The sequence below is a fragment of the Pinus tabuliformis genome, chromosome 9 (genome assembly GCF_031772625.1).
Source record: "Pinus tabuliformis cultivar Carrire ecotype Pingquan chromosome 9, CPIR1, whole genome shotgun sequence".
Taxonomy (NCBI): domain Eukaryota; kingdom Viridiplantae; phylum Streptophyta; class Pinopsida; order Pinales; family Pinaceae; genus Pinus; species Pinus tabuliformis.
The window spans coordinates 811,922,066-811,936,189 of record NC_142307.1 but is presented as its reverse complement, the minus strand read 5'-3'; the positions used below and the strand labels follow the sequence as shown (position 1 = coordinate 811,936,189).

General features: G+C 37.0%; 1 protein-coding gene across 1 annotated transcript; it reads right to left on the bottom strand.

The window, feature by feature from the left end:
• Nucleotides 1-9,320: 9,320 nt before the first annotated feature.
• Nucleotides 9,321-10,736, bottom strand: LOC149151281 (uncharacterized). The gene is made up of 2 exons (XM_089443107.1): nt 10,610-10,736; nt 9,321-9,715 (listed from the first exon to the last, which is right to left on the bottom strand). The coding sequence occupies exons 1-2, from the start codon at nt 10,734-10,736 to the stop codon at nt 9,321-9,323; spliced, it is 522 nt and encodes a 173-aa protein (XP_089299233.1).
• Nucleotides 10,737-14,124: the final 3,388 nt, after the last annotated feature.

The following is a 14,124-nucleotide window of genomic DNA, read 5'->3' as shown; positions in this document are numbered from 1 at the left end:
TGGTTGGTGGTAGTGTTGCAAAGAACCAAATAACATGATACAAGTGCAGGTTTCCTACCTCAAATAGGAAATAAAAATAAACATGGCAACAAAAACATGAGAAAGTTAATAAATAAAGAGTAATCAAATTCTAAGCAAGCATGATTGCAGGAATTGGGACAATTGGATTTGGGTTATGTGTGTGTGTTGTGGATGTCCAAAACCTTTATGTCCCCTCTATGGCATACTAATTCAAAGATCGATCCTTGCATTTATACATATAATTTCACCAATATAGACATGACAAGTTTTTATAGATGGCATTGAAGATTGAATTACAAGTGAAGAGTCAGCAAAGGAAATTGGGATCAAGGGGTGGTGTAAAGTTGGTAGAAATAAATTGGATTCTTTTAGTTCTACATTTTGTCGTCACTGTAGAATGGAGGGATACCACCTCAAGTGGTAATGTTTATGACACTGCTGCTATCACTATTATGTTGTGACAACATGTGTTATGTCACACATTATAAGCATTGTATAGCAAATATTTTCTATGGAATATTGGTTTTCTTCTCTTCTTTGGATAGACTGAAGGACCCTACCTCTAAACCTCTATTATGAAAGTGCCACAAGAATATGTTCTCCTCTTTCTTTTTCAGCGATACTTATGGTTATCATGTAGAGAATTTGATAGAGAGAATTTTTTGAGGCACCAATGTTAAGGGTGTCTTTTCAGCTATCAAGATAGAAGGGAAAAAATGAAATGTTAGCTACTATAGAATATTTCATTCATTCATTTTGGTTTACATTATCTTAGATTTCTAAATCCTTACATATTAAAAATTTGCAGGTGGCTTCAAAAGAATACCTAGTATTTTTTACAATGAATTTTTAGAAATCCCTACAATAAGTAGACATTATTCATGACAAGTTGTTGTTCAAATGGTGAGTGTATCACTTCATTCCATTTTAAATTTCATTATTTCTCTCAGGTTCTAAGAAATTGGTCTTCTATTGATATTATATTCTGGAAATGATTTACAGATGAGGAACCATAATGCTTGCATTAGATAGGATGAGCTTTTAAATTAAGAATATTTCTGTCAACTTAAAATGGTAGGGGACACTATCTACTGTCTTTAACAAGATTTTTATTTGTGCCAATGATTTAACCTATATTATTAAACATGGAATAAAGGTTGAGGAGGCCTTAGATGATACATGAAAGTATTGGTGAAGCGGGTATCGTGTGCCTTTGCACTTGTTGAAGGATTTTGAACAAAAGTGCAATTATGTCCCCACCCAAATAAAGGTTCAAAGATATTTTGTAAGGTTCATTACAAATTATCTAAAATTTCCAAGTTTGATGTATTTACCATCATATTGGCAAAAGTAGAGAATCATTAGAAATTTTCATGTACTCATTCAAACGAGGATGTACTGATCCGATATGTAGTGATTTTTTTCTTGTTTGTTATCAAAAATCCCCTTAATTAGTAAGGATTATGTGGATATGCACTTAATGGGTTGCAATATTGTTATGAAATTTTATGGTCTACTATTGTACCATACACTTGTCTACAATTTTATCAGATATTACAATGATAGGTGTAGATACCATGTCTAATTACACTCCACTTTGGAAGGATTAAATAATCTCTTTAATTAACTTTTGTTAATCAACAGTTTAGATGAGTTTTGGAGGAATATTCTATAGTCATTGTTGACAATGAACATTCAATATAAAATTCTAATCATATGTCATTGTTCCTTAACCCAACTATTTTGTATTAAGGAACTTAGTCATGGAGGTTTGAATGGCATGCAAATGTTTTGTGCTAGTGCAAAAATGTTACAACCTTGCACATATTGAAATCCTCTCTGAAGGTGACTAGTGAGGAAATGGTCCTAGAGGACATGCAGTAGGTTCCATATTTTCTAGAGACAAGTAGAACATAAATGGAGAATTTTGGATGCAATGTTCCACAATTGTGGGCTATTATACTTTTCAATTTTGTTTTTGTTTGTTGTTTTCAGTTTTGATTTCTAGCATTTCTTGTAATCAGAATTTTTGTGGTTCTTTTGCATAACTAATCAAAAGTTGACTCAACTAAATTTCCAAGGATCTAGATGCTGCATTTTTTATGAATATTGATGGTTTTCAGCCATGTGAATTGACTAAGCTAAAGGATGGCACACATTTCTTTGTTTTTTATGTTCGGAAACTTTATATTTGTTGAAATGCAGTACTCCATTTTGAGTTGATTTCCACTTTTTCACTTGTGTATTAAGAATAAATATGGAACATGAATTAGGGGAGTTTTAATATCTACTTGTTAAAAATAATTGTTCCCTAACTATTAATACATGTATAGCTCAAGCAATTTGGTTGTAATTTTATGTTAATGGATGTACTTTTTTCCTTTTCAAGGATATAACTTTTGTAAAATTGCAAGTTATACAATATAAGTTATTTGTGTTGGACCCTTTTCTGAAGCAACAAAGAAAATATGTGAGGATGAGGCCCAAATTTTGACTAAGCGTATTGAGATTTCCAAGTTTAATGCTGAAATTAAGGAGGTGAGTATCTACATTTAGATGTGAGAGGAGTTTGTTTCTTAACTAATCATTGCACCTAAGGTATATTTACTAAGTAAATTTGCTGGATGTTTTACGTCTGACAAGTTTATGCTCAGTTTACAGAAATGCAAGTTGTGAGTTCATTTGTAGAGATTTCACATTCAAGTGATTTTTCTCACATACTAGTTTCTCATGCTAGTATGAATGGGGTGCATATGTTGATTATTGTATTCATGGAACTGTTATTTGATTATTATAAAAAAAATTGTATATTTTCATAATTATTATATCTGCGTTATGATTATGGATGCACCCTTAACGAGTCCCATGACTTATCTTCCTGCTTGGCATTGACCGGGGCTTAAAATTGACTGAAGTCAAATACACAAGACCTCTCGACTATCCTTTTTATATGAGTCTAATAATATCTTGACATATGCTTCTAGTTTCCTAACCACTATGCCTTTTATAGAAATACGGTTTTAGGATGTTGTTTATCTAATGCTTGAGTTTGCTAACTTTTGGTCAACACTCAAAATAGTTTCTAGACTCCATACACTTGAATGGAATGTTCTTGTTGTCTAGATATTATACCCAAGAATAATCTAGAATTTGTAGTCTATTCATAGTTTATGTTTGTGATCTATGTTTCATCTTCTGGGACCATAAGAAATGTTCAGATGGTATTCTTCACTTGTTCAATATTTATGTATGCGAGAATTGGGAATGTAAAGTTTGAAGTATTACCCATTCTAGATATGAAGGAGAGTCTTTGAGAGGAGTTGAACCAGTTTGTCTAGTTCTTCATAGACATACTGGATCTTTCCATATTTAAGGACCCAATTTAATGACCCCACGCCTCTCTTTGTGGTCCAAAACACACAAAGAAGCAACTGTGTGGAAATTATTTGATGGCCCATGATTCTGAACTTTCATGTTTTTCTTTATTCATTCACTATTGTTTCTTTTGAAGGCCATATATACATTAAATGGCATATTGAACCATTTTTGTGTAGGGTCCTTAACACGTTATAACAACATATCATGACTGGAATTTGAGAATGAGATTCACTATTTCTAAAATCTGAACACTCCAATTTCTTTAGACGAGGAAGTTTTGGCCCTCATGATTTTAAATAGCTGAGGTAGACTCCCAATTGAAAATTTTGAGGGTTAAACTTCATATTCCTTGCCTCTCATGCTTGATGGATTATGGTGCTTGTACTACCCATCAGAATAAATAGAAAGTCAATGCCCAAATGAGAAGAGACCTTTTGGTGAAATCGTCTCGGATTGTGGAGAAAAATTAGATTGCAACAAATGTTCCACCATAGAGGATTCCCACTAAATGCCACCACATGTGCACAAATGTTACAAAAGTGGAGTGCATATGAAATAGATAGATCCATGGATTCTAAGGTCCCAAAACCTACCTGCAAGCATGGATATTAATAATGAAAAAACATGCCCTCTAGATTAGAAATTTCTTGAGGTCCATCCCTTTCATGTAGAGGATACTTTTTCTTTTCCCCACAAGGACTTGGACTTGGGTTTCAAATACCTTGGTTTCCTTCATAAATGAAATTGTTACAAATTTTCACATTTGGTATCTTAAATTGTGTTGCCTTTAACTTTCAAAAAGGGTTTGGAAATTCCCTTCAGCCTTGACTTCCTAGATTTTTCATGTAGCATTTGAATATTGTATATCGGTTTCTTTGTTTTTATTGGCTCAAAATCTTTTTGTTAATCATGATTTTATGTTGTACCCTATAAAAATACAGGATGGAAAATCTATAAGACACAAAATTATCAAGGATCTATAAAATAAGCTAAACACATAAATAAAAAATGGGGTGGAAATTTGTTTTTATGTATTCAAATGTATGAACATTTAGATAAAGATAATATGCATTTTTTGTACATATGGCAATAGTACTCCATAGCTTGTAAAATTAAACTGAGTTTCTAGCTAAAGTTGTAAGATGCATGCTTATATTAGGTGTGTATGCGCATTTCAAAATATTTGGTTTACTTATTTGTGTCTAATTATTGCTTCAAATGTGACCATGTAGTGGACATTTGATCTTTTTATTTTTCATTGCAAGAATTCTACACAATACTATTATGGTGAAAAGTTTGGAATTTTTGTTGGTAAGTTCCCTCATTTATTTCTTTTCATTTTCTTTCATTTTCCTCATCTCAAATAGGAACTTATGTACTTTTTTAATTACTCTGATTGAACATATCACTGAAATATTAGTATTTCTTTTTTAAGTTGTTATGAAGTGTATGAAATCCTACCTCAAGAATGAATTTGCAGATCTCAATGTTTTCTATATTTTATCTTGGAGAATCATTGGAAGAAACTTTTAAGTGGGGCCATTGTATTTAGTGTTTTTGTGAACTTTTCCATGTGACGTAAACGAAGTTCTATAGTCTCGTTATATTGCAAATAGTGACAAGAGTTTTAATAGATATTTTAATTAAAAAAACAAATGATATCACATTATTAATATTTAAATGAATATAAATTGGTTGTAGATGCAAGACTTGGATTCATCTTCCAGCCCTGGACTATCGAAAGAATGGAGTTTCTAGTCTTCAACATGACTCTCTATCAGTGGATGCTATTGGTTACACAGTTTTTAGAGGCAAACTATTGAATGATTTGAAAGGTGGAAATACATGTGTAATGCATTGGAAACACAATGGGAATGTTTTGATGTGATTAAACAATATTTCATCTGTAAATTGAAGCTCAATAAATATTTAGTTGGAAACTCATATTGTAATACTTTTCATTTCATATAATAAAATTTGTGGTTCAAATTATTTACGATTGTATTTGATATTTTTATTTTTTTTATCAATTGATGAGATTGCATGATTCACATGTTTTTATATTAGAAAAACATGAATATTATATGGTATTTTTTTAATATAGTCTCAAAAACATACTAATTCATTTATGTTGATTAAAAATGAATACAAATAAATGAATATACAACCACTAAATTAGTTGTTTATAATGATTATTAATGAATGTAAATGAAATGAATATAAACTACTGAATCAATCATTTATATAATGAATGTGAAACTAATAAAACAAGATAAATGACTACTACAAATGATAATTTTTTTATTACAAATGCTACTAAATTTTGCATATATACAATTACTAGTAACTAGTTTACAGTATCTTATAACACGACCAAAATTTAGTCATATTTCTTTGGTCATTAATTAGTTTCAAATGATGACTAAACTTTGTACATATATGACTATTAGTAGCTAATTTATAGTATCTTATAACACAACCAACATTTTGGTCATATTTCTTTGGTCATTAATTGGTTTTCTCGGTTGACCATATAGTAATATATTTTGTTGTATATTTGGTCATTAATTGTGGAAATTAATGACTAAATCAATGAATAAAGTAATCAAATTTTTTTTTACTAAATATACTACTAGATAATAAAATTGAGACAATCAATTAATGACTAAGTTAAAAATGACTAAAATTTGGTCACGTTATAAGATACTGTAAATTAGCTAGTATAGGTCACCATCTAAAAAGTGGTCTTTTATATCCAAATTTTAGTCATTTTTTCAATAACTAATGAGTCATTTTGTACTAATGCATCCTAAACCATGTTCAACCATGGTCCAATGTCATTTTGTGACAAAGATTTTCTCAATATGGAAATGAACCATGGTCAGCCACAGTCAACCATGTTTATTTTAGCATTATGATATTTATCGTAGGGTTCATATACCTTGTGTTTATAATATTAATCCCTTGGGTTTAATATTATTTCCTTGGGCTTATAATACCTTGGTGTTTTAGAATTAATCCCTTTGTTTTATTATTTCCTATGATTTATAATATCAATCCATTGGGTTTATTAATCTAAGGGTTCATATTCCTATGGCATAATATTTTTCATAAGGTTTATAATATTAATCCTAAGGTTAAATATCAATCCTTTGGGTTTAAAATCATGGTCCACCATGTTCAACGATGGCCCAATGTCACATTGTGCCAAATATTGTCTCAATTTGAAAATGAACCATGGTCAACAACGCTCTAATGTCGCATTGTGACAAAGATTGTATCAATATGTAACACAACGATGGTAAACCATGGTCAACCATGTTTATTTTAGTGTTTATAATATTTATCTTAGGGTTTTTATACCTTGTGTTTATAAAATTTAACCCTTGCGTTTAATATTATTCTGTTGGGTTTATAATTCCTTACCTTTTTATTATTAATCCCTTGGGTTTATTATTCTCTTATGTTTATTAGTTTAAGGGTTCACATCCTTAGGGTAACATATTATTCGTATGGTTCATAATATTAATATTTGGGTTTACTATAAATTGAATTGGTTTATAATCATGGGAAACCATGGTCTAACGTCACATTGTAACAAAATTATCTCAATATGAAAACCAACCAATGCTGCATTTTGACAAGGATTGTCTTAATATGAAAATAAACGATAGAAAACCATGGTAAACCATTGTCCAACATCGCATTGTTCCAAAGGTTGTCTCAATATGAAAATCAATCATGGTCAACCATAGTCTAATGTCACATTGTGACAAATATTATGTCAATATGAAAACCAGCCATGGTCAACTATGGTCAACCATATTTATTTTAGGGCTTATAATTTTTATCTTAGGTTTTATATATCTTGGGTTTATAATATTTATCCCTTAGGTTTAATATTATTCCCTCGGGTTTATAATCCCTTAGGTTTTTAGTATTAGTCCCTTGGGTTTATTAAATTTATTTTAGGGTTTGTATAGCTTGGGTTCATAATATTAATCCCTTGAGTTTAATATTATTCCCAAGGTCTTAAAATACCTTGGGGTTTTAGAAATAATCTCTTAGGTTTATAATATCAATCCCTTAGTAGAAGATCACATTATGACAACCATGGTCAACCATGTTTATTTTAGTGTTTATAATATTTATATTAGGGTTTATATGCATTGGGTTTATAGTATTAACTCCTTGGGTTTAATATTATTCCGTTAGATTTAGTATTCTACCCTTGGATTTTTTTGTATAAATATTTTGGTTTTATAATATCAACCCCTTGGGTTTATTAATGTAAGGGTTCATATGCGTAGGGTACAATGTTTTTTTTATTTTTTCTTTTCTGAATAAGTCTACTCCTATTATTGATACAAAAATTTTACAATGAGGCGGTAGCCTCAAGAGGTCTAGCCTGGAAAATGGCTTTCTCGCATGACAGATTTGAAAGATAATCCACAGAAACTAGCGTCAGACTGCCTAGAACTAAGACAATTACTGGAGCGTTTAAACTGGAACCGCCATGACAAAACGCAGACTGACTGGAGTTCCAAAACTGCTTAACAGAGGTGATACTATTGACTCGAACTGTTTACATAGACAGAAAACATCTGAACATAGACAGAAAACAACTGAGCATTTCCTTTGAACAGACACGATAATTTCAAAAGAGAACGACAACCTGATCAAGCATCATGAGCAGTGGAGGGCGATTCTTCCACAATTCGACAACCGAAACTGGAGAGGTCATCATCATCAGAGGGAAGGCCCTCTTCTTTTGGCGGACCCCCTTCACCTGGAAGATTTGAATGCGCCACAACAGGCTTAACCTGGAAAGCAGAACTCTTTGGAACTTCACACTGCTGGCACTGATTCTGAGAGGTGCTTGGCAAATCTTCCTCCCCCAGCTTCGATGTAGCATGTGGAGTTGCCGAAACCATGCTTGTTGCGCCCTCACTTAGCTGAATCATGACAGTGGCAATGAAAGAATGGTTGCTTAGCGTGCAGGGGATTTGAAAGCGGGCCGAGTGCTCATGAGTATGATGGGGGTTCGTTATTGCGACCCGTTGTCCCCTGCCACGACCACGACCTCGTCTGGGAGCAGGATGACTCTCAGAAGAAGAGCCAGGGAATGTATCCGCGGAAGAGGATGAGGCATGGCGCAAGGGATGACCACGAACTCCACCCCTACGACAACCCATTCTTTGTCGCAGGATAGTCATGTTGCCCAGAGAATAAAGAGCAGGACAGACAGCAATGCTATGCTGAACAGGGGAGACAGGAAGGGGGAGATTTAACAAGTTTATCGAAGAATTGAGAGAGCTGGAGGGCATACAGCTGAGGAGAAGGCTGAAGGGGCTGTGGCGTTCCAGGAAAACCATCACAGAAGTTACTCCGCGAGCCTGAACGCCTTGGAAACTTGAATCCTCCACCGAACAGAGCACTGCACCTGCGAGGAGGCCTAATATGCGAGAGAAAGGAACAAAACTGAAATGGGTGTGCGCCATCGGATTAGAGCAGGGGAACCTGTGTAGAATGTCGAGCCACATTAACGCGGCCTTGAATGAGCTCTCCAATGTATTGAATACAAACCGCAGGTGAGTCCAGGTGGCGCAGGACATACTCCACGCGCCGACTGCTCCCGCCGCCATCGTCCCATTATCTGTCCCGTTCACCCGCATCCAGGAGGGATAGATCTTGCTGCACCAAAAGAGTTCATTCGTGTTTGAGTTGCTCATCATTAGATCTGCTGAGTGTACTAGAGAAGAAAGGGAGCTACTGATCAGACCCCTGGTTAGCCAATCTATCTGCTACTTTTTTAGCAGATCCCCGAACATGCTAGAAGGTAACGCTGCGAGGAGATCTAAGCCAATCTTCAATTTTCTCTAGTCTGCTTAGGAGCCGCCAACTAGAGGCAATCTTTCCAGTTATGTGCCTAATTGGATCCGAGAAACCACTTCAATTAAGATTTGTGAGTCCCCTTTTATCACCAGAGGGAAGAAATTTTCAGTTACAGCTGTGTAGATGCCCTTCCATAAACCTCCCAGCTCAGCAGCATTATTGGTATCTCTTCCTATCAAGCCATGATAAATATGGAGAGCCAAGCCCTTAGCATTTCTGAAGATGCCTCCATATCCAGCCGCCCCTGGATTGCCCTTGGCAGCAAAATCGAAATCTAATTTTATGGTTTGGGAGACAGGAGCATACCAATGATGGGGGGAATCAGAATGAATGGAGGGATTGAGGGTGGCTTGAGCAGAGAAGGTGAGATTCAAATTCCAATTTTCAAGTACTAGGCATTCCTGAGGAGTGGATGGCAGGTCTGAGTTTTTCCAGTGTTTCAAAGCCAGAGTTTCTTGAATATTCTGTTTAAGAAGGATCCAGAAGGAGTCTAGGGGCGAATGGAGATTTTTAAAGATCCTGTTTTTCCTCTCCTTCCATAAGATCCAATAAACAAAGCCAAGAATAAGGATCCATAAGGTGTTGAGGACTGGGCTTTGGAAGGGTTGCTGAGGTCAATTCCTAATAGTATTTGTGATGTTTCCTACTTGTCTTTTTGATCTTTTGTTGCACAGAGAAATTCTCTCCCATAGTTCTGCAGCTAGCGGACAGGTATCGAAAAGATGCATGATGGTTTCTGGGTGGAGCTTGCAATTGGGACATTTGGAAGGCCCGATGAAACCTCGCTTTTGAAGATTATCCTTGGTGAGGATTCGCTGTTTGCTTAATAGCCATAGGAACATGGAGACTTTTGGCCAAATACTTGGTTTCCAGATCCTATCCCAAAGCTAATCTTTTACTATCTGCTCTAGGTGATAGAGAATTTGGTATGCCTCCTTCGTGGTGAATGTCCCTTTTGGTGTGTATCCCCATCAGATTTTGTCCCTTTGATCTGAGAGTTTGATTTTCCTTAGTTTGATCTCTTGATCAATCTCTTCAAAGGTTTCCTATTGCCAGTTGTCTTGCCATGTGTCTGCTGATCTCCATTGTTGATAGCCTTAAAGGGAGTGTTTCTGCCAGAATTGATAAACCTGGGTTTGTTCACTGTGTTGCATGGTGGCTTACCATTTGGGTTTGAGGAAGAGAGCAGCAAGTTTGGGGAGCTACTGCCAGAAGTCTTCCAAAAATCTTGTTGTGGTACCAGAGTGTATTTCCCAAAAACTATGCACTTGAATGAAGACACTCTGTTTTCTAGTAGCATTCCAAATTAACGAACCTGGGTTGGTGATGCTTATGTGAATGAGCTCCTCCAGGGGCCTTTCTGGAGCATACTTGGCGTGCCAGATGCGAGCCCAAGGACAGTGCTGATTGGAGACCCATTTCCACCAGATTCTAGCGCCCATGGTGTTGTTGCTGTGGAGGGGATCCTTTAGAACTATTTCACCAGCTGACTTCGGTAAGCAGACCTCAGTCCTTTTGATGAGCACCCATTTTTTGTTGAGTCCTAAGGAGCCCCATTAAAATTTCTCTGAAGATTGTGAATTCTTTTCAGAACCCATTTGGGAGCTGCCAATGTGGAGAATAAATACAAAGGCATGGCTTGAAGAATGGATTTGATAAGTATGAGCCTGTTGGCGATATTGAGAGAGCGAAAGGTCCAGGAGGAAAGACTGGATTCTATCTTTTCAAGGAGAGTTCTCCAGGAGGCATGCTTGATGGCTGAGATTATCAGGGGAGCACCAAGGTATTTCGAGGGAAGCGTGTCTATAGGGTACCCCAAGATCCTGGCTATATTCTTTTGAGTAAGACTGGGTGTATTGAAGAAGAAGAGCTGGGATTTGGAAACATTGATGGAGGTGCCTGAGGCTTCAGAGAAGAGATTAAGAAGGTCAAGGAGGGTGGAAGCCTCATGAACAGATGGATGGCCAAAGAGCATAGTGTCATCAAAAATTTGTTGGTGAGAGAGGGGAGAAAGTCCAAAGAGGAACGGAGAGAGAGGGTCACCTTGGCGAATACCTCGGGAGGGTCGGAAAGGTGAGGAGGGGGAGCCATTCAGAAGGATGGAATAATTGGGGGAGGTAATCAGAATCATGAGCCAATGCGTCCAGGTGACGCTAAAGCCAAAAGCTAAAAGCATTTGATTAATGTAGGACCAACTGAGTTTATCGAATGCTTTGGAAAGATCTAGCTTGAGAATCATACCTGGCTTTTTTAGAACCTTGAGCGAATGAATCACTTCATGTGAAAGTATGATGCCATCCAGAATCTGGCACCCTTCAACATACCCTGTGTGCTCTGGAGAGATGAGGAGAGGGAGGAGAGGTTTGAGCCTGTTTGCCAAGATTTTTGAGATGAGTTTGTAGATTACGTTACAGAGAGCGATGGGCCTATATTTATCAAGAGCGCTGGAATCTTCCACCTTAGGCACAAGCGCTATGAGGTGGAATTAAGAGAGGGGAGGATCCAGTGCATCGATCTTGCTTCTTCCACAAGTTCCAATACCTCTTTTTTGATGTGCCCCCAAAAGGCGTGGAAAAAATTCGTTGTAAAGCCATCAGGTCCTGGCACTTTGCCGTCTTTTAATTGGGATAACACATCCTCCACTTCCTGCATTGATATTGGTAGGAGCAACGTATTGTTGTGGTCCTCTGTGATGATATTTGGTATATGTTGCGTGATAGACTGTATTTTGGGTGTTCTACTACCTGGCGGCTCTTTCAGAATATCCTGAAAGTTCTCTTTGAATTCTTGTTCAATTTCTTCATGTGTTTCCAGTCGTTCTACTTGCTTGTTGTTGATGAAGGCGATGTGATTGTGCATTCTCCTTTTAACTGTGGTTCTGTGAAAGAATTTGGTGTTTTTCTCTCCATCCTTGAGCCATCAGACCCCAGATTTTTGGTGCCACAACGTTTCTTCTTACTTCCATCGAGTTTCAATCTTGGTTAGGAGTGACTTCTCCTGTTGTGCATAGTCTTCAGTTCTACCCTCATAGATAATGCGTTGTTGCAGAGTATTCATTTGCTCCTCCAACAACTTCTGATGGTCAAAAATATTTCCAAACTGGGTACGATTCCAAGATTTGATCGCTTGTTTGAGAAATTTTAACTTTTGCTAAAACTGGAACATTTGGCTCCTTTTGGGGGATTGAAATATTTCTAGGCATCGATTACCACATCTTTAAAGTTAGGATGTGAAAACCAAAATGCTTCAAAGCGAAAGGTTCTATTGCTCCTGACCCCCAGACGTGACCATTGTAACAATATGGGCCAGTGATCGGAGCCTACCTGAGGCAAGATGGAGGCGTGAAAGTCTCCCCCCATGTGAATAGCGTTGTCCGACATGAGAAATCGGTCCAGTCTGGAAGCGATTTGCTGTGAACCCCTTCTTTTATTGGTCCATGTAAAAATGCCATTGGATGTCTGAAGGTCCATCAATTGATTCCGGTGAATGAAGTCTTTGAGGCTATAGCTATCTTCATCCAGCCTCGGACGTCCACCAGACTTTTCCTCCAAAGAGGTGATGATATTAAAATCACCCCCACATATCCAGAAGGGAAAGCATCTGTTAGCATTGAGTTCTAAAATAGTTTCAAGCAGATCCAATTTTTTATGTAATTCTTGGGAAAAATACACATTGGATAGATGACCATGGCTATTGGTTCCAATAAGGTGGAAGGTGGATTGTATGAAGAAATGGGAGGCATGAAAGTCATGAAGGTAGAGTTCTTGAGGATTCCATATGATTGCGAGCCCTCCAGAAGCTCCAGAAGCATCCACTGAGACTGACCTGCACCCTGGCTAGGCTTTATTTAGTATTTTTTCCAGAACTGTACTATTGCATTTTGTTTCTTGAAGGTAAATTATAGAAGGCCTATCTTGCTGAATCATTTTTTTGATCATCCTGTGTTTTGCAGGGCTATTGAGCTCTCGCACATTCCATGAGACGAGCTTCATGGGGAACAATGGGGAAGAGTTTTGTAAAACTTGGTCAGCTTGGGGAATCTACTAGAGTCCACCAGCATTTCTCCAATGATGATAGTCCTCTGCAAATTTGTTTTACATCCATGCTTCTTTGTCTCCTTCAAAAACAATTTCCCATCCCAAGGACTGCCTGCCTGAATGCCTAGATATTTGTTGTGTTGTGCTCTGGTTAACACTTCTTCTAGTCTTTCTATCTCCCGAGTATGTATATTACTGTATTCCTTCTGTCTGCATGCTGCTTCCAGCTTAAGTATGTCCAGACCTACCAGATCCACACTTTCTGGTCCCTCCTCCATATGTATCAGAGTATTTTGATCTTCCTCCTTTGAAGGCTGTTGCATTCTTAGTGCCAGAGTTGCATCTAACTCAATGCTGGACGATGGTGGAGTTGTATCTTCGTCTTTAATTGTATTGGATGTGGAGGCGGGGGTGATGATGGCTTTGGAGGTCTTGAGGGGATCTGAAGACTTGGGCGAATGAGCGGGTGACAAGGGAGATGGATCTCAAAGGGGGATTGAGGGGTTGTCCTCCATGCTATCCGTGGAAGTCAGGATATCAAAACTGTTCCAGGTTGTAGGTTCCTTGAGATTCTCAGGGTCCACAGGGGGTTTCTTAGCATGCCTTCTTCTGCTTGGGACTTTTGTAAAACCCTCATCATCTTTACTTGCCTCCGTGACTGGAGTTTTGGACTGCAGATTCAGAGGACAGTCCCTAAAGAGATGGCCATGTTCATGGCACTTCCTACAACGAAAGGGAATATACTCGTAGTCTATAGTTTGAACCCGTTTATAATCATCATGAAATAGGCTTA

Coding starts and splice junctions, on each gene's coding strand:
- LOC149151281 (XM_089443107.1), bottom strand. CDS start 10,736: ATGGGCGCTAGAATCTGGTGGAAATGGGTCTCCAATCAGCACTGTCCT. Junction 9,716..10,609: donor CATAAGCATCACCAACCCAG/GTTCGTTAATTT, acceptor GGAAAAACTCAG/ACCTGCCATCCACTCCTCAG.